Source organism: Pelophylax lessonae (genome assembly GCF_965119305.1).
Source record: "Pelophylax lessonae genome assembly, chromosome: 4".
Taxonomy (NCBI): domain Eukaryota; kingdom Metazoa; phylum Chordata; class Amphibia; order Anura; family Ranidae; genus Pelophylax; species Pelophylax lessonae.
The window spans coordinates 193,070,240-193,089,682 of record NC_138771.1 but is presented as its reverse complement, the minus strand read 5'-3'; the positions used below and the strand labels follow the sequence as shown (position 1 = coordinate 193,089,682).

Below are 19,443 nucleotides of genomic sequence, written 5' to 3'. Positions count from 1 at the left end.
ACCGCAGAATTTGCTCGTATCTCGCCCCAGCCATGGAAGCAGAGAACACAGGCATATGGTGAATTGGGTAAGTGGACCAATATAACTGCAACTCACTCTTTTTAGTTATGCCCATGTTGAGGGATAGGCCCAGAAAAGTTTTAAACTCTGAAACCATTATAGGCTTCCATCCGAATGGTCTGGCAAGGGGCAAATTTGGATTGGCGGTGATGAATTGACCAGCATATAAATTGCTTTGGTCCACAATAGATCTGTAAAGATCTTCCGTGAAAAACAGCTTGTAAAAGTCAAGGGGAGTAAAATTGGCTGTTTACACTTAATTCCGGGGGGAAAAGTACGGGCGCTGTAGAATCTGGGGCCAATTAGAATATGCCAGGGAGGGCACTATGGGCTCTACGGGCCTGTCTTCGAATTCTCGGTGGCTGTGGGCCACTACGTGTGCTAGCCACCGCACAAGCTTCAACTGCACTTATGGGACTCGCCCCATCACCGAGTGTTACTGCAGTGCTGGTTTGTCTACGACCAGGGTGTACTAGGCCGCTGGTGCTTGCCAGTTCACCAGAAGTTTGAGCGGCACTAGTACCAACACTCTGCTCCATATGAGCACGCTGCAAAATCTGCACCTCAGCAACTCCAGAACGGGGTCGGGTACGCCTGACCTTAGCAGGAACCCCTCGGTTGTCGGAGCCATCTATCAGGGAGCCACTGCTCTCTACAGGTTTGATTCTGCCAGTGAGGCTTCCCCATCGCTGTCATCTGACATGGTCAGTATCCTGTAGGCCTTTTCACTAGTGTACCTCCGTTTGGACATTTACACAGGTAAAAAAGCACCTGGTTGTCGAGGACTATTTCGACCACTAAAAAAAAAAAAAAAAAAAACTGCTAGTGCTAGCAGAGATCAGGCCTGACTCTGCTAACCCTTGCAGTTTTGTGTGATGCGTTTTGAAGTGACAGTAATCTATTAATTACTGCACTTGCCTGGGTGGGGTGGGCTGGGCGGAGGGGCTAAACAAGGGTGCTGGCAGGTGCTGTGACCGATCCTGCCAACGCTGCGTTTTAGGAACCCTAAACTATTGGGGACGCTAGTATAGTTCTGATCAGAGCAAAGGTAATGATCCGTTCAGATACTATACTACCGGTAGTCATGGAGGTGTTTGGTGTGTGTATGTGTGTGTTACTGGCAAACAAAGGGTTAACTAATATTTATAACTGAGGCGGGAATCTGTGCTGTCCTAGACTGACACCATCGTTAATGCTAACTAATGTCACCTGTGACACTAATAGTGATCAGAAAAAAAACTGTACACTATAAAAGTGAAACTGTGACAGGGCAATGAAGGGGTTAACTACGGGGGTGATAAGGGGGTTAAATCTTTATTGGGGGGGGGGTGTCGGGTACCCTAATCCTACTTGGGACAGAAACTAACTCGCTAGCGCTAAATCAAGTCACAAGGCACACCATTACAGAAATACAGAAAAATGCTACATACTGTATATAGTAGGCAATGTGACAGGAATGTAAGGGTTAACTGGGGGGGGGAAGGGGGTGATCAGGGGTTAAATGTACCTATCTAGGTGTGAGTGTGTGTGCTGTTGGGTGTACTCACAGTTGATGCTCTCTTCTCTCACGCTGGAATCCAAAAGGACTTGAGGAGGGAAGAGGGGATTTTTTGCTGTGCCTGTGTTTTTTTACATTACACAGGCACAGCTCGGTCTGCCATTGGTCAGAACCTATCACCAGTGAATTTGAATTTATCACATGAATTTTGACATGGACCTGATGACTGATCAGTTTCTGTATCGAATCAGACCATCGCCGGGACCAGGGGCGCGCGGGAGCATCCGCTCTGTAGTCAGTCTTGCAGCATGTGAAACTTCTGGGAGGAAGTGACCAAACTTCACAAGAGACCGAGCCTGCCTGTTGCCGAAAAACTACAACAAAATGGTACCAATAGAAAAACATAGGAAGCAAAGGGAAAATGGCCGCTGCCCATACAGCGCGACCTATGCCCACACTTAAAATGGCGCCCGAAAACGGCGCCAAAGACTCAGGAGGCTAAGGGGAAATGGCCGCTGCCCTTACACTGATGCGGTCTATGCCCACACCCAAAATGGCGGCCAAAAAACGTGCCAAATGCACAAGCAATCCAGGAGAGATACCACCGCAGAAATGCACCTAAGGGGACCCCCCAGGACCAGGTAACATCATTATCCCCCCCCCCCCCCCCAGGCGTAAGGACGCCTCCATAGTGCCCCAAGCGGGGGCAGGGAGGGTAGTACCTGACCAGACAGGCCTGTGGGATCTTACAGAGGGACGCAGCCCTGTAATCCCCAGGAGTGGGCCCACATCTATCCCACAAACCGCTGTCCCAGGGACATGGGGGGCATAGATTGACTAACCATACCATGGACCGTGGGGTTCTGCTCCGAAACAGCTCTCCTCCCGCCCTGATTGGGGGTGCCGTCAGCCAAGAGGGGTACACTTCAACTCAGGGCGTTCCAGGCTGATGCGACACAGCGAAGCATCTGTTCGCAGGCTAGTCCCCATCCACCGGGGCGCTGTCTTGGCGAGGCCTGGGCGGACCACAACCTGCTCACACTTGTAGGCCAGGCTGGGAGACCATAAGGATCTAGAATATCCAATGCAAAACCACAGCCCCACTGTCGCTTGTAGTTCACCAGGAGGATCCCCTGGCACTAGCTAGCGATAGGTAGTAAAGCGAAAAACATTTTCCAAAGAAAATAAAAACTGAGACCGAAGTCCCAGAAGGGAAACCTAGGTCCTACTCCTTCACTAGGCAGCAGCAAGAAACCGATTTTAGAGCAGTGTGTCTGGGGTAATGTCCTGAGGGACAGCCGCCATAGGCGTGTCAAATGAAAACTGAAAACTTTTCACTGCCTAGCCTTGTAAACCTTCAGCATTCATAGCCAATTTAACCACTTACCGACCACCAGCACTACATAAACTGCAGCACTTTGACTCTGTCTCCCGCGAAACAAAGTAACTGTACGGCGCTTCGCGGGACCGCGAGTGGGGGCGGGCGCACGCCCATTCACAACGGAAAAAGCTGATCTGCAGGTCCGGCTCCCGCAATTGCTGCCGGACATCCGCCATCGCTCGCCGTGGGAGACAGAATGGTGGTCTGCTGTTGTAAACATGGCAGACCGCTATTCTGTCTGCAATGAACACAGGGCTCCAGTGTTTCTCCTATTTAGCAACACCCTGTGTTCATTCCAGAAGTACATCCCCCACACAGAAAGCACCCCTTAGATTTAACCCTTTGATCGAAGGCCCAAGAAGCGCCCGAATAGAATGCGCCGTGACAAGGAAAGGTGGAACCTGATCTTTAATTGAAAAGGCTTGAGTAACCGTCTGTCTGATCCATCTGGAGATGGTAGCCGAAGAAGCGGCCAGCCCTTTTCTTGGTCTGTTCGTAACCACAAAGAGCGAATCTAACCTCTGAAAAGACTAAGTAGCTGCCAGATACAACCAAATCGCACAAACCACATCCATGGTATGCAAAGCAAATTCCTTGGGATGAGCCAGTTTGGGACACAAGGAAGGCAACACAATGTCCTCATTCAAAAGGAAGTCAGAGACAACTTTAGGCAGGAATGGACAGGGACGATGGACCACTAAATAGGGGATGCAACAAGATAATGCCGCCAATTCTGATACCCTGTGGGCCGAGGTAATAGCCACCAAGAATGTCACCTTCTGGGGTAATGTAGGCAAGGGAATCTCCCGAATATTCTCCAATGGAGGTTTCTGGAGAACTGAAAGTACTAAATTGAAATCCCCATGATGGCAAGAAAGAAGATTGCCAGGGCAGACACCTGGCCCTTGATGGTACTCAAGGCCAACTTCCGATCAACGCCCCGTTGAAGAAAGGTTAAGATCCGAGCCACGGAAAAGGATTGAGGATGAGCGGCAATCGACTCACACCAAGAAGTGTGCGCTTTCCATATATGATGGTATATCTTGCTGGAAGACGACTTCCTCGCTTTCACCATAGTAGGGATCACTGATCCAGACAGACCTCTATGCCTCAGAACCTGGCTTTTAATAATCATTAAAACCAGCGACTAAAGCAGGATGGTAGATCAGCCCTTGGGACAACTGGTCTTCTCTGAGAGGAAGCCCCCCCAAGGGATGTTTACAGCCACCAGGATGAACGGAAGATCCTTGCTCCTGACTCCTCGTAGGAAGTGCAGAAGAAGCCTTAGCTGAGGATGATACTGGCCTTAATGTGGCCCTTGGACGCCTGCGGCGTCTATCAGATGACCCTGTGACCTCGTTATGAACTTCAGTATCACTCTGTGGAGCCGAACCTGCTAAAGGAGCTGCATGTAGGACTATGCAAACAGAACTGTCTTGAAGGTGGTTACCCCCAGACTCAGAACCTGTATGCAAAATGGGAGACAGAATGATCTATGTGACAGCAGCTGGTGAATCATGGCCTGTGGTCACTGAAGTTTGTGCAGAGGAAGGACCACCCAGGTCAGAAATAGAATCAGACCTAGGTAAATCAATTCCCTTGACAGGAAGGACCTTAGGCAGTTCAGACATCACCTGAACCTTTGCAGGAATTAAATCCGCACAAGGAGACTCAGGACCTAAAAAAACCTAAAAAAAGGACAACCTTTGTCCCCCCTTTCTGGGTACCCCCAAAAGAAACATTTCGCGGATCTCCTTGACGCTCACCAAAGAAGTCCAATAGGGCTTCAGAGCAGACCTTCATGCTGTAGGAGTCTTGTCTGCTGGTGTGGGGAAGCTAACTCTAGGCTTACCCAACCAAGGTTGCTTGGAACCTCCCGGGGAAGATTTAAAAGATCTATTTCCCTTATGGTCTGTCCTAGAAGCACAAAAAAATTTTTATGGGCTGAGAAGGAGGGCCCCCGTCTGCAGCGAGGCTTCTTCCCTCTGCTTGATTGTGGCAGGAAGGTACTCTTCCATCCCGTAATACCCTTAATGATGTCATCCAGGATAGCCCCAAACAAGCGATCGCCTTGAAAGGGCAGATCAATGAGAGATTTCTTAGAGGCTTGAACTGCAGACCAATTCTTAAGCCAGGTCCTAATCACCACCGCTGAAACAACCGCACAGGAGCTTCATTACAAATAAAACTGCAGCCCATGGACCAACTGGTCCTCTAAATCAACATAAGCAGCGGGGACCTGCTCAACCCCCAGGCCCTGGCTCAAAAACTTGTCCCATTCAGTTAGGGTCTGTGACACCAGGGCTGAGGCAAAGACTGGCCGCAATGCTGAATCAGCCATAGTAAACAAGCTGCGTGCCACAGCCTCTACTTTCTTGTCAGCCGGGGTCCTTAACCACCCTGGCGGTCTGATTATGTCAGATTTTTTTATCTCAAAGCGGTACATTTTTTTGCATGGATATCGGTTTTACATTTTAGGCCTGTAATTCTTAGGAAAAACTCACTTAAATCTGTCCAAACCAGAGTCTAGTAGACATCCTGGGTATGATAAAGTTTGAAACAAGAAATCATAAATAATATAATACATTTTATTCAATAATATAATCAAACCAAAAATACTGAAATGTGTACAAACAAGGGGTGCGACATTACAAGTAAACATCTCAGGTATGAAAGATTTTGAAACATGGGACTGTACAAAGTCCGACGTCCCAATCGGGACATTAGAATCTTGTTTCCTTTCTTATTTTTCTTCCATGGTCATCTCTCTTTGAGCAACAAACCATGCACATCCTTGTAGGTGCTGACTTTTGCTCAGTTGGTGGTATATAGTCCATGAAGTGACGACCAGTCAGGTGTTCTAGGTTGACAACGCCAACAGCACGACGTCCAGATCTATTCACAGCCATTGATGGCGTTTGGTGATTCAGAATGATATGTTCGGCAAGTCTGAATGAATCACAGGCTTTTCACTATTTTGAGCAGAATGTAGGCATTCCACAAGCATTGCTCAAGAAGATGTCTGAAGTACTTATATTGCGGTTTCCTCCTTGCTGGGTAGAATGGCATTCCTTGGTCGGCTCTGTCAACACCTCAAATTATGTTGTTGTAGTCTATCACTACTTGCGGCTTCATGACTTCTTTCCCACTTTTCATGCGTACCATAATAGTGGAGGTAATATGCACTGTACTCATTAGGCACACATCTTTCTTGTCCCGTCATAATTTTGCCTTTCTGCCAGGCAACCATTTCTCCCGTCTTGAGCTTCTTTTTGCCAAACATTAGCGGCACGTCACGCCAGTTAGCCCTTAAGGTTCCATAGGCATCGGTTTTGTTGTAGAACCTCAGAGTTCAGGAGATGTATAAAAGTTGTCAGTTGTTACACAATAGCCCTGATTTAGCAATGGCTCAAATAGTGAAAGAACAGAAGATGTTGCCATTCCATCAAAAATGCTGTATTTTTGATCAAATTTTGTTCCTTTTCTAGTGTATATCACTGAATTCCAAATGTAGCCAGTTGACGATTCGCATAGCATGTAGGATTTTATGCCAAATCGTGTCCTCTGATACAATGCATTGCACCCAGCTAAGCCTTCCCTTGTAGGCCATTAGACTTTCATCTATGCTGATGTCTCTTTCTGGCACACAGCTCTGTTAGAAATTCTGTAGAATCATTTGATATACTTCATAAATTTTCTTTAGTTTTGGTGCAAGATGAGTAGTTTCATCAAATTCTTCATTGTTTTCGAAGTGGAGATATTTCATTATGAGAGAAAATCTAGACTCTGACATGACTGTGCCAAAGAATGGAGAGGAAAGTAATGTATTGGTTGTCCAATACCACTTCTGCAGGGGTTTCCCCACCACTCCCTGAAGAATTATTAGGCCCAGAAATTTCCAAATGTCCCCTTTGGTCACTGGTTCCCACTTTCTGCATCTTGCATTTTCCGATGCGTAGCCAATTGTTGCTCTTTGTAACGGTTTGTCTCCAAATATTGTTTCAATAACCTCATCGGTCAGAAATAATTGTAGTTATGCCAAGTGGTTGTCATGGTCAACTTCAACTTTCATACCAGGTGCTCCAGTAAATGGGAATCTTGGGGGCGCTGGCTGATCCGTACCGCAGTCAATAGAGCACCAAGTTCTCACATCACTGAGCTCAGTCACAGAATCGTCACTGTCGTTACTTTACCACCAAGTACTATAATAGTACTGCGGCAAAGTGGCTCGTTCCCGTCTGACGACGTAGACCTACGTCGCCAGACTCCTCCCCTGTAGGCGGTGCTCGCGCGCCGCCGGGGGCGCGCTCCCGCTGTTTTCATTCACAGCGGGAGTCGGGCCAGGGGAGGAGCAGCAGCGATCGCCGCTGCTCTGCCCCGATCGTCGGGGATCTAGTGTGGAGATCCGCCCGCCTGTGTAAACACAAGCGGGCGGATCTCCTCAGTGACAGGGAGTAACAGATCGGAGTGTTCAGCATAGCTGGACATCCGATCTGTCCCTGTCTCACACAGTCACCTCCCCCCCCACACGTCAGTAAGCACCAGGCATACATTAACCCCTCCCTCTCCAATAAAGTTAACCCCTTCCCTGCCAGTGTCATTTTTACAGTAACAGTGCATATTTATAGCACTGATTACTGCAGTAATGTCACTGGTACCCTCAAAAGTGTCAAAAATGTCAGTCAAGGGTCCGATCTGTCCGCCGCAATGTCGCAGTCCCGCAAAAAAAAAAAAAAAAAAAAAAAAAAAAAAAAAAAAAAAAATCGCAGATCGCCGCCATTACTCGTTAAAAAAAACCACCAAAAATGACAAATCTTTCCCTTGGTTAGTAAACGCAATAACTTTTGCGCAAACCAATCAAAATACGCTTATTGCGATTTTTTTTTACCAAACATGGGTAGCAGAAAACAAATTTGCCAAAAATTTAAAAAAAAATTGTTTTTTTACATCTTTTTTGGGGGGAATTTCATATAAAAGAAATGTGAAAAATATTGTTATTTTCTCAAAATAAACGCTCTTTTTTTGTTTATAGCGCAAAAAGTAAAAAATCGCACAGGTGATCAAATACCACCAAAAGAAAGCTCTGTTTGTGGGAAAAAAAGGACGTCAATTTTGTTTGGGTACGGCGTCGCACGACCGCGCAATTGTCAGTTAAAGTCGCACAGCGCCGAATCGCAAAAAGTGGCCCAGACGTAAGACAGCAAAATGCTCTAGTGGTAAAGTGGTTAAGTACCCGATGACAAATTTTTCCACTAATCACTATCGCTCAGGTCTTCAAATAATTCTGATTCACGGTCGCTGTTTTCCAGTTCGTCCAAAAAACTGCTTTTGTGCTAAAAGAATGCATTTTGGATGCCATGCACACATTCTCAATTTTCCAAAGAACCGACAGGGCACTGGAAAAGCCACTAGGTGAAAAGCTGTGGTGAAATGGCTTGATACAAACCTGTAATCCTAACTGATTACACTGCATCATGTCATTTTTTTTTTTTATTTGCTTCTTTGAAATTCCCACTGGTTCCACTCCTCTGGGTCGCAGCGCTCGCAAAGAAGGGAACCAGAAGACAGGTGCCGGCATCGCGGGAAACAGCAGGCAACAGCAGGGTCATAGCGGAAGGTATGTGCGATTGTGGGGTAATCCCAAGTGTGGCTCGGGGTTACCGCGTTTGGCACTGTATATTAACCCCGAGCCACACTCGGGAATGCCGCCATGGAAGTTAAAGGAAGGGAATTTCCTCTACTGGGATCATGGTTGCATTCCTTACAGGAAAACCTGTCAAAATAAGGCACATAAGAAAACACCTTTGGAGTTAGATGCGACTTGTGCGTACCCAGTGACACAGCCAAGTTTGTGGCTACATCAGCCGCATCCTCCATTTTTAAAGTCTCACGCACGGCAGTGATAAGTGCGTCTACCAGTGCTTTTTTCATTTGCTGCTGCGACCATGGAGGAATCATCCTCACTATCTGATGGATTTGGAGGTGTGATATTAAATCCTCCTGGATGGCCATATTCGCAGCGGCTTCAGGCTCAGAAAAAGAAGAGTTAGCTTGGGCCATTGCCCACACGCCAACTGGGACACTAAGGACTGCAGGATCGCCATTAGTGTAACCATGGGAAGCTGGGGTTCTGAGGGACTTGCCACCTCCATGAGGGGGGGGGGGGGTCAGTAGGGGAGATGTGACCCTGAGTCTCCATAAGGAAAAAAAAGACCTTGCAGTACAAAAAAAAAAAAAAAAAAAGATAATTTTGGCACCACTAAAGTATCCCCTCAAGGCTCAGGGTACCCATCAGCAGAGAGATACCAGGGACCCCCCAAAGACTCACCCTACCGACCGCACAAACTGCAGAGAATTCGTACCCAGCATTATCATGGACGTTATCCCTATTCATATGTCCCGGGCACATAAAGAGGAAACTAAGAGGAAGAGGAGGGACTTTGGCATCCCCACGAGGCTTCAGTTTCCAGCATCTCCCAAACAAAGGGAAAATGGCCCCTGTGACAACATCCGAATACACTAACATGGCCGCCAACCGGAGACCAGCCAAAGTAAGGGAAAATGGCGCGCGTGACATCACCTGACTACACAAATATGGCCGCCAACCCGAGAGAAAACAAAAAAGATGTAACGAAGGAGAAAATTGCTAGGACCAGAGATCCTCCTGACTCCTGAGTAGACAGATTAAAACGGATTACCTAGTGCAGAGAGGGGGTTATGTACCAGCTGAGGACGGCCCATGGGGGTAGCCGCGTGTTTTTTTTCTGCCTAGTCCCACTCCTGGAGGAGGCAATATAACTCGCTAGTTATAGTTTATGGAGCGCTGTGTCCGTCGAACAAAAGAGAAATGGGATTTTTGACTTACTGTAAAATTAATTTTACTGATGTTCGTTGATAGACACAGCTTCTGGTATTCTTAATGATTGGGTTATAACTGCCCCCTACAGGATTAGGAAACTAGGCAGAAAAAAAATTCTGGCTACACCATGGGCAGTCCAAGGGAGTATACTCCCTCTCTCTACTATATCCATTCAGTTTTGTTACAAGCAGTGTCAGGAGAATTACAGCTCCACAGAGGGGTGAGTGCTGTGTTCGTCAATGAACATCAGAGAAATGGATTTTATGGCAAGTCAAAAATCCCGTTTTCGCTTTTCTTCATTGACAGACACAGCTCCTGCTCTTCTTAACCATTGGGACATCACAAAGCAGTGTTAAACATGAGGGGTGGTAAACCGCATAAAAGGCTAAACATTAGCCAACCAGGCAACAGAGGCTAAACCAAACAACTGAGCCCACCTGAAAAAAATACACCCTCAAAGAGGATCTGGTCCTCTTAAACAGCAGCCTGCAAAACCTTGTGGCCAAGGGAAGCATCCAGAGATGCCAACGCATCCACTTTATAAACTTTGTAAAAATGTGCACAGACGACCAGGTGGCCACCTTGCAAACTTGCATCACTGACAACTGGTGACGGAAGGCCCAGGAGGGACTAAGAGTGCGCCTTGACAGGGAAAGGAGGAATCTGACCCCTGATGGAATGGGCCTGAACCCCCGTCTCTCTGAGCCATCTAAAAATGATCGCAGAGGAAGCAGACAAATCCTTACGAGGCCCATTCCTAAAACACAAATACAGAGTCTGATTTCCTGAAAGACTCCATATCTGCCAGGTACACCCTTAATTGCCCGGATCACTTCCAAGGCAATCCATTCGGATGTTTAGGCCTAGGACACAGGGAAGGCAACAAGGTCTATATTCAAATAAAAATCAAAGACCACCTTAGGAAGGAATGACGGACAGGAGGGAAGCCCCACCTTATCCCTGGGAATCACAGAGGTGATAGCCACCAAAAAGGCCATCGTCGCGGACAGCATAAGCAGGGGAAACTCCCAAAGGTTCTCAAAAGGAGACTTCTGGGGAACCGAAAAGAACCAAAATGAGGTCCCAAGGCGTCAAAGGAAACCACTCTGGAGGAACCAAGTGCCGAACACCCTGAAGAGAGGTACACACCAGAGATGTTGCCAAGGCTCGTTGGGAGAAAACTGCCAAGGCCGACACCTGGCCCTTGATAGTACTCAAGGCTCGACTTGGGACAGCAGGACCTCCCTGAGAGGAAGCCTCCAAGGAGACGTCGGCAACCAGTCGCACCAGGTTAGCGTACCAGGCTCGGCTGGGCCAATAAATGACCGGAATCCCTTCTGCCTTGAGCCTGTAGAAATCTTAGCAGAAGCTTGAAAGTGAAGGAGTAAGCCAGATGATACTGACCCCACTGGGCCACCAGCGCGTCTGTGGCATCCGCCAGAGGATCCCATGACCGAACCACAAACCTATGTACCTTACTGTTGAGCCGAGATGCCAACGGATCCACCTCGGGGATGCCCCACTGGAGACACAACTAAGGAAACACTTCGGATGAAGAGACCATTCCCCCTGGTCTAACGCCTGACAACTGAGGTAATCCTCCTGCCAATGTTCCACTCCAAGAAAGCGAATGTAAGGGAGGGCTGGAATGAAAAACACATTCTGCCCAGCTGAGAATGCCAGCTAACTCCAGAGCCGCCAGGGCACTTCTTGTGCTCCCTTGGAGATTGACATAAGCCATAGCCGTGGCATTGCCTGATTGAATGCGCACTGGACAGCCTTGTAGATGATCCATCCAATGTTCCAGGCACAGCCTGATCGCACGTAACTGAGGACATTGAGCGGGAGTCTGGATTCTTCCAGGGTCCAGACCCCCTGAGCAAAACTTCTGCTGAGGACACCTTCCTACCTTGACAGGCTGGCATCCGTGGTGACCACTGTCCAATACAAGGGTAGGAAGGATTCTGCCCTGCCGGAGCGCCGGGAAACAAAGCCACCAAATCAGGGACTCTTGTACCCCGACTCAGCTGGATTTGGTTGTCCAGAGACTGCGGATTCCCGACCAATGTGAGGAGGATCTCCCATTGAAGGGACCCTGCGTGGAACTGCGCAAACCGGACCGCCTTAAAGGTTGACACAGTCAGGCCCAGTACCCGCGTACAAGTCTGGAAGGACGACCATCTGCTGGTCAGCAGGGGGCGAAGTGCAACCTGCAGTGTCTGAAGTTTGCCGGAGGAAAAAATACTCTGGCTAAGGCAGAGTCCGGAGTCAGCCCCAGATAGCCTAGTTTCGTAGAAGGGACCAAGGCTGACTTCTGAAGATTCAGAGTTCGTATGGTGATCTCCAGGTTTTCCACCAGTGCAGCAGAAGACTCTGCTCGCAGAAGGAGATTGTATAAATATCCTAATACCATAATCCCACCGCTGGCGTAACAATGGCACTACCGGGGCCAACAATGTAGCGAAGACCTGGGGAGTGGAGGCAAGATCATTTGGTAACGCCACAAACTGATAATGTTTCTCTCCCACTGCAAAGTGGGGGAAGCGTTGGAGGCCAGCATATTGGAATGTGAAGGTAGGCATCTTCGATGTCTATGGAGGCAAGAAAATCCCCCCTGATGTAGGGAAGCCACCACTGTGCGAATGGACTCCATCCTGAACTTCTGCCCCCGCACAAAGCAGTTCAGCACCTTGAGGTCCAGGATTGGATGCACCTTGCCCTCCTTCCTGGAAACTGTAAACAGGTTGAGTAAAAACCCCTGAAAAACATTCCGCAATTGGAACAATCACCCCTTGAAGCAAAAGATCTTGCACCGCCCCAAAGAGGGCCTGTAAGCAGACTGGGGACAGTCACACTTTGGAAGTAAAGAACCTTTCCAGACGGTGAGCATGAAACTCGATCTCGTATCCAGATTGTATGACTTTGTGGACCCACTTGTCATGTACCAGGGAAGTCCACGGGGCCAGGAGCAAGCGAAGAAGTCCCCCCACACCAGATACAGATTAAGGTGCACTTGTCTGTGGGCCTGGAGAAGCCCGCTCTTGACTTGCCAGACCAAGTTCGCTTGGATCCATAAGAGGAGGCCCTGAAAGGCTTCGATCCCTTGTCAGTCGATCCTGAGGGACGAAAAAACTATGAGCTGAAAAGGAGGACCCACGTCTGCGATAAGGGTCCTTGCCCTTAGTAGCCTGGGGAAGAAAGGTACTCTTCACCCTTGTGAGACCTTTAATGATGTCATCCAGGGTAGCTCCAAACAGGCGATCTCCTTGAAAAGGAAGAACAGCCAGGGCTTTTTTTTTTTTTTTTTTTTTAAGAAGTCTGGTCCACAGACCAGCATGTTAGGCAGAAACAGAGAGCCGAGCCACTAAGGGAGCCGCATCCAAAGATGCAAAGGTAGGTGGAAGCTGTTCTCCCTCCAGGTCACGGCACAAAAGCTTAGCCCACTTAGAGTTTGCAACACCAAGGCAATGGTAAACGCGGCCTCAATGCCGAGCCAGCCAGGGTGAACATAATGAGGGCCACAGCCTCCTCCTGGGACTCTTCATGGGGGTATTTCCTAGCAAACTGCTCAGGGACTCTAATGGGATGCTTCGGTCGTACTCACTCTTTTGCAACAATTTTGTCAAAATAGGCGGGGAAAGCGAAACCCCTTTGCCGCTCTGGATGGTTTGTGAGTGCCAAGGGAACCTGCACATGTCGCAGTTGCGTCTAATGTTTAGAGGCTCACGCACAAATACAATCAGTGTGTCAACCAGCGCCTTGTTGTGCGCGGTTGCAGACATGGAGGAATTCTCCTCACTATAAAAAAAAAAAAGTATTCTGGGCGCATGTTTGCAGACCCATCAAGGTGACCCACATCCACGGCAGCTGAATCAGATTTAGGATCTGATGAGGGGAAGGCGGGGGGTGGTTTTTGCTAGCCTGTTGCCCGAAAACCACACCCACCCGGGACACAAGGGACTCCAGGACCGCCGTCATTGCATGGATGGATGGTCGGGACCTAGAGGGCCCTGCAGCCTCAGAGAGGGGATCAGGTGGGGAGAGGTGCTCCAAGACTTCATTAGCCAGCAGGGGGACCCACAGAATAAGTGTAAAAACACTGCTAAGAGACACCTTCACCGCGCTGGCAGCACCAACTGGTCGCCAGCTTCAAGCACCAATCGACCCTTAGCAGAGAGGGCGAGGACCCCACCAGACTCACCACCCGCAGAACCAGGCACCGCTAGTCACCAGGAGAATCTGCACTGCATGTATTCCATCAGGAAGTGAAAAATATCCAGGAGTCACAACTCCCACTGCCGAATACGCCCCCCTCAGTCTCAACTGTCATGGCTGCCGCTGTTTTGAATGGCAAACCACCGTAAAATGGCAGCCGTGCATTGTAGCCTAGGAGCTACAAGAAAGTGGCGGCACCACAAGGCTTGCGGGGACCCGGGAGGTATCCCTAGACACAGGACAGGCACAAGGCAGGATCGGGGGTCCTGGCAGGATCCCCCACCGGGTATATCACCCCCCCCCCGCACAGCCGATCATCTGGTCGTCGGCGGCGCACCCCCATCGCCAGCTTAGCGTCCGGCCCACGCCCCAGGGGGTGTCCAGACCACCCATACAGACCCCGCAATAGTGGAGGGGTAGTGGGGGGGGTGCCAGGAAGGAGGGGAACCCGGGGGTCCAACCTTCCCATGGAGGGGCCCACGTCCACCCCAAAACTCTCCAGGGGAAAAGCTACTCAGCATAACAGGAACCAGGACAGATACTCCACTCTATAAAAATAGGGGGCTGTCGGCCAGGAGAAATGATGGAGATAAGGCTCAGGCCAGGTCGTATGTGACCTCGCGGGACATCTACCTTGGCAGGGCCAGCACCCGTCCAGATCTTGATTATCCAGCATATCACCCACTCCAGCAGTTGATTGTAGATCTCAGGATAAATCCAGGAGGAAAAAAAAATTTCCACCTAAAAAAAGTTTTTGCCAGGACCAAAGATCCCAGCAAGGAACTAGGGCCTTACCCCTGACTTGGCAGAAAAAAAAAAAAAAAAAAAAAAAAAGAAAACAAAAAAAAAAAGGAGTGGCTATAGCAGAGAGAGGGAGTATACCCCCTAGGACAGCCCATGGGTGTAGCCAGAATTTTTTTCTGCTTAGTGGCCTGCTCCTGTAGGGGGCAGTATAACCCAATGGTTAAGAATAGCAGAAGCTCTGTCAGTCAACGAACGAAAGAGAAATTTAATTTTTTAGGTGGGCTTGCTTGCTTCCCTACATGCTGGCCTGTGAAAAGAAGAATTTAAAGTGATATTAAACTTTATTTTATTTTTTTGTTAAAGTAGCCATTTGCTATGGGGGGGAACTCTGGTGGTCTTGATCCAATGCTGTGCTGTCGGTGTCCACAAACTGATGGAGCAGCTCTTGCTGCTGCCTCTGTGAGCAGAGAGAGCAGCTGCTCTCAAGCACAGTGATGGATCAATATCGGGTTCAGTTCAGTATTTAGGGAAGCTGGGGGGATCCTGACCACGGGCATTTTTTTAACCAAAATATATAGAATTCTTTAAGGTTAAAACAAAATAATAAAAAAAAATAATCTTAAGCCTTTACAACCACTTTAAATGCAAAAGAACACTGATGTACTGTACACTGTAGAACCTGGTGCCTCTAGGTCAATAACATTAAGTTTACATAAAGTACACTTATCCTTACAAAAAGTTTCCAGTGAAACCAAGAAAAAAAAGTTGTAGATATTACCTCAATAGCAACATTGGTTTCCTTATTTTTATAGAGCTGAAGTTCTTCTAAACGCTTTTTATCTTCAGCTGAAAGAACAGTGAATATCTCCTCTGATGGATCCTATGATGAAGCAGTGTATCATTAAAATATAAACATAGTAAATAAATAATTATTTTAAGTATTTTACATATATTTACCTCATCATCTGCTGGGACTGACAAGTCATTTAAATATATGATCTTTCCATCCTTTCCTATTTCATGGACAACAAAGTCGGAATACCTAAGAAGAAGAAAAACAAAATTCTATTTTTTTTATTCATAATAAAAAGTGTACTTTGTGAATCTGAGCAGGATTTCTGTTAACAATTTTAATTTAACTCCGTATGCAATTCCTTCAAACAGTTCAGCAATTAGCTTCTCTGCTGAAGACAGAAAGAAAACCTGTTAAAGAAATACAGGGCCTGCATCTGCATAAATGTAACAGCACTAAAAGTTTAGCACGAAGGCAATGTGTTCTGTAATAAAGTGAAACTAGAAACCTTAAAAGTGTTACTAATCCCACAACCGTAAAATCAGTCTGCATATCCAGTAAAGCATTCTTGTTATGCTCACTCTGGAACCCAAGGGGTTAATCCTTCACATTGGGTAAAAAGGCTGTTTGATCCAGTCTTCTCTGATCCTCCACTCCTTCCACTGACCCCTGATAATTTCCTGATAACAGTCTATGGATTTAGGTTGCACATGCCAAGTTTGGTGTGTATTGCTAGGTTTTTTTTTTGGGAGTGTATGTGATCAGCACCGGGCCAATTAGCCAAATAGAATGTCAGGGGTCTTGCAGTCTCAGAGGACACTCAGAAAACTCTTCCTACAAGCTTTAACCAGTTAACCAGACTGCTATATACTGCTGATGGGAAAACTGGATTTTTGTCTTACCGTAAAATCCTTTTCGCTGAAGTTCATTGACAAACGCAGCTCCATATAATTTTTGACCATTGGGTTATGCTGCCCCCTACATGAGTAGAACACTAGGCAGGAAAAAGTTTTACCACGCCTATGGGGCCGTCCCTGCAGGCATACACCCACACACACTGCTACAGGCTTCAGTTTAGTTGCAAGCAGTGTTTAGAGGAAAAAACCCCAACCCACTCAAGATAGAGGGGCGGGTGCTGCGTCTTTCAATGAACTGCAGAGAAAAGGATTTTACAGTAAGACAAAAATCCAGTTCTCCATCGTTCATTGACAGACACAGCTCCATATAATTCTTGACCATTGGGACGTCCCAAACCAGTATTTGCACAAGGTGTGGGAAACAAACGCAGAAAAAGATCATAATTGCCAACAAGGCTAAAAAACTTTAGCCAACCGGAGAATATAGAGCTCAACCAGGAACAGGAGCTCACCTGGACAAACACCCTCAAAGAGACCAAGTCTCTTTCAAATAGCAGCCTGCAAAACTTTGCAGCCAAAAGAAGCATCCGAGGATGCCAGTACTACTTTATAAAATTTTGCAAACGTGTGCATAGACGACCAAGTTACCGCCTTGCAAACTGATGGCGAAAAGCCCAAGAAGCACTCAGTGCCCTGGTAGAATGCGCGTTCACAGGAAAAAGTGGAACCTGACACTTCAGTGAATAAGCCTGATCCTTCTGCCTGATCCACCTAGAAATGGTCGCTGCAGCCAATCCCTTTCTAGGTCCTTCCATAAGGACAAAAAGAAAATCTGTTTTCCTGATAGATTCAGTAACCGCCAGGAAAACCCTAATTACCCAAACCACATCAAAAGAATGCAAAGCAATTTCCTTAGGAAGCTTGGGCTTAGGACATAAGGCAGCACAATCCAAACAAAATAGGGTGAAAGACACACCTTTCTCCTGCGCTCAGAAGACGAGGCTCCCCGACCGCTCTTCCCACAAAGCTTTACAAAAAGGCGTCTCAGATGGCTATGGTCTTGCTGCCCTAAAGGACTGGGACAGTACAACAGTACTGCAAACAAAAAATGCGCCCTTTTTTGTGTTTTTTGTTTGAAGGCAGCACAATGTCTTCATTTAAATGGAAACCAGAAACCACAGAAGTTCCACTTTATCTCTGCGGACCACCAAATAAGGCGATCGACAGGAAAGTGCAGCCAATTCTGATACCCTGCGAGCAGAAGTAATAGCCACCAAAAAGGCAACCTTCTGAGACAAGGTAAGCAGAGGAATTTCCCTAATGTTCTCAAAAGGAGGTTTTTGAAGAACAGACAATACCAAATTCAGATCCCACAGAGATGACGGGGATCAACTCAGAGGGGCCACATGACAGACCCCTTGGATTAAAAGAGTGAGAATCAAGGCATGCAAGGCTAAAGGACGTTGGAAAAACACAGCCAAGGCTGACATTTGGCCTTTAATAGTAGCCAAGGCCAACTACTATTCGACACCTCTTTGAAGGAAAGCTAAGATCCTAGCCACCAAAAAAGCTCGAGGATGCACCTTCATGGATTCACACCATGAAATGTACGATTTCCACGTACGATGATAGATCTTCCTGGAAGTAGACTTCCTGGCCTTCAACAGTGTAGGAGTCACTGAATCATAAAGACCCCTATGCTTCAACACCTGGCTTTCAACAGCCACGCCGTTAAAGCCAGCAACTGTAGAGCAGGATTGAAGATCGGCTCGAGACAATAGATCTTCCCTGAGAGGAAGTCTCCAAGAAGCATCAGCAACCCATCTTAGCAGATCTACGTACCAAGGTCGGTGAGGCCAGTCTGGAGCCACCAGAATGTCTGGAATTCCCTCCGCCTCTATTCTGCAGAGAAGTCTCAGCAGGAGTTTCAGAGGTGGAAACGCATAGATCAGCCAATAATGACCCCAAGGAGCCACCAGTGCATTTACGGCATTAGCTAGGGGATCCCGTGACCTGGCTAAAAACCTTCTTGTAGAGCCAAAAGGCCAACAGGTTGACATCGGGTGTCCCGCACCGAGCACACAGGAGATGAAACACCTCCGGGTATAGAGACCATTCCCCTTGATCCAACACTTGACGGCTCAGGTAGTCCACCTGCCAGTTTTCCACACCTGGGATATGTACCGCAGAGAGAGCCGGGACAAAATTCTCTGACTATTTCAAGATCTTGGCCACCTCCCGGGCCGCTAGGACACTCTTGGTGCCCCCTTGAGGATTGATGTAAGCCACGGCCATGGCATTGTCTGATTGAAACCCAACTGGACAACCTTGTAGAGGATTTGTCCAGTGACAAAGGCAAAGCTTTATTGCCCTGAGTTCCAGAACATTGATCGGTAGTCTGGACTCATCCACTGTCTAAGACCCCTGGGCACACAGCTTCCCCAGCTTTCCTCCCCAGTCGGACAGGCTGGCGTCCGTGGTGACCACTGTCCAATACAATGGAAAGAAAGACTTGCCCTGGCGCAACAACAACAAGCAAAGACACCATTGAAGAGCAGTCTTTGTGTTGTGACTCAACCAAATCATAGAATCCAACAACTTTGGATCTTTGTTCCATTTGACCAGAGTTATTCTCTAGAATAACCTGGTGTGAAACTGAGCAAATGGGATCGCCTCGAAGGTCGACACCACGAGGCCTAAGACTCTCAGCAAGTCCGCAGAGAGGACAGATTGCTGGACAACAAACAAATCGCCCCCCCCCCCTGCAACTTCTGCAGCTTGTCCAGGCGGAAGAAAAACCTTTGAAGCAGCGGAATCCAGAGTCAGACCCAGGTAGACCAGTCTAGAGTATGGTACCAGCGCTGATTTTGCAAAATTGATGGTCCAGCCGAACTCTTGCAGAGTCCTTACAGTGATTGCCAAATCACCCAACAGAGCTGAATGTGTGAATTTTCCAAAACTGCTGTAAATGCAGACAGGGGCTGCGACCTGGAGGGTCCCGCAACCACACTGAGGGGGTCTGTGGGTGAGATTTGG

General features: G+C 47.8%; 1 protein-coding gene across 3 annotated transcripts in view; it reads right to left on the bottom strand.

Moving 5' to 3' along the window:
- PUS7 (pseudouridine synthase 7) overlaps positions 1–19,443 on the bottom strand; it is a 238,722-nt gene that overhangs the window by 157,239 nt on the left and 62,040 nt on the right. For all 3 annotated transcript variants that reach the window (XM_082254435.1, XM_082254433.1, XM_082254434.1), the window contains exons 3-4: positions 15,715–15,799; positions 15,536–15,637 (exon numbers count right to left, since the gene is read on the bottom strand). In XM_082254435.1, the coding sequence (XP_082110561.1) occupies positions 15,536–15,637; positions 15,715–15,799 (187 nt within the window). The remainder of the gene's footprint in view (positions 1–15,535; positions 15,638–15,714; positions 15,800–19,443) is intronic.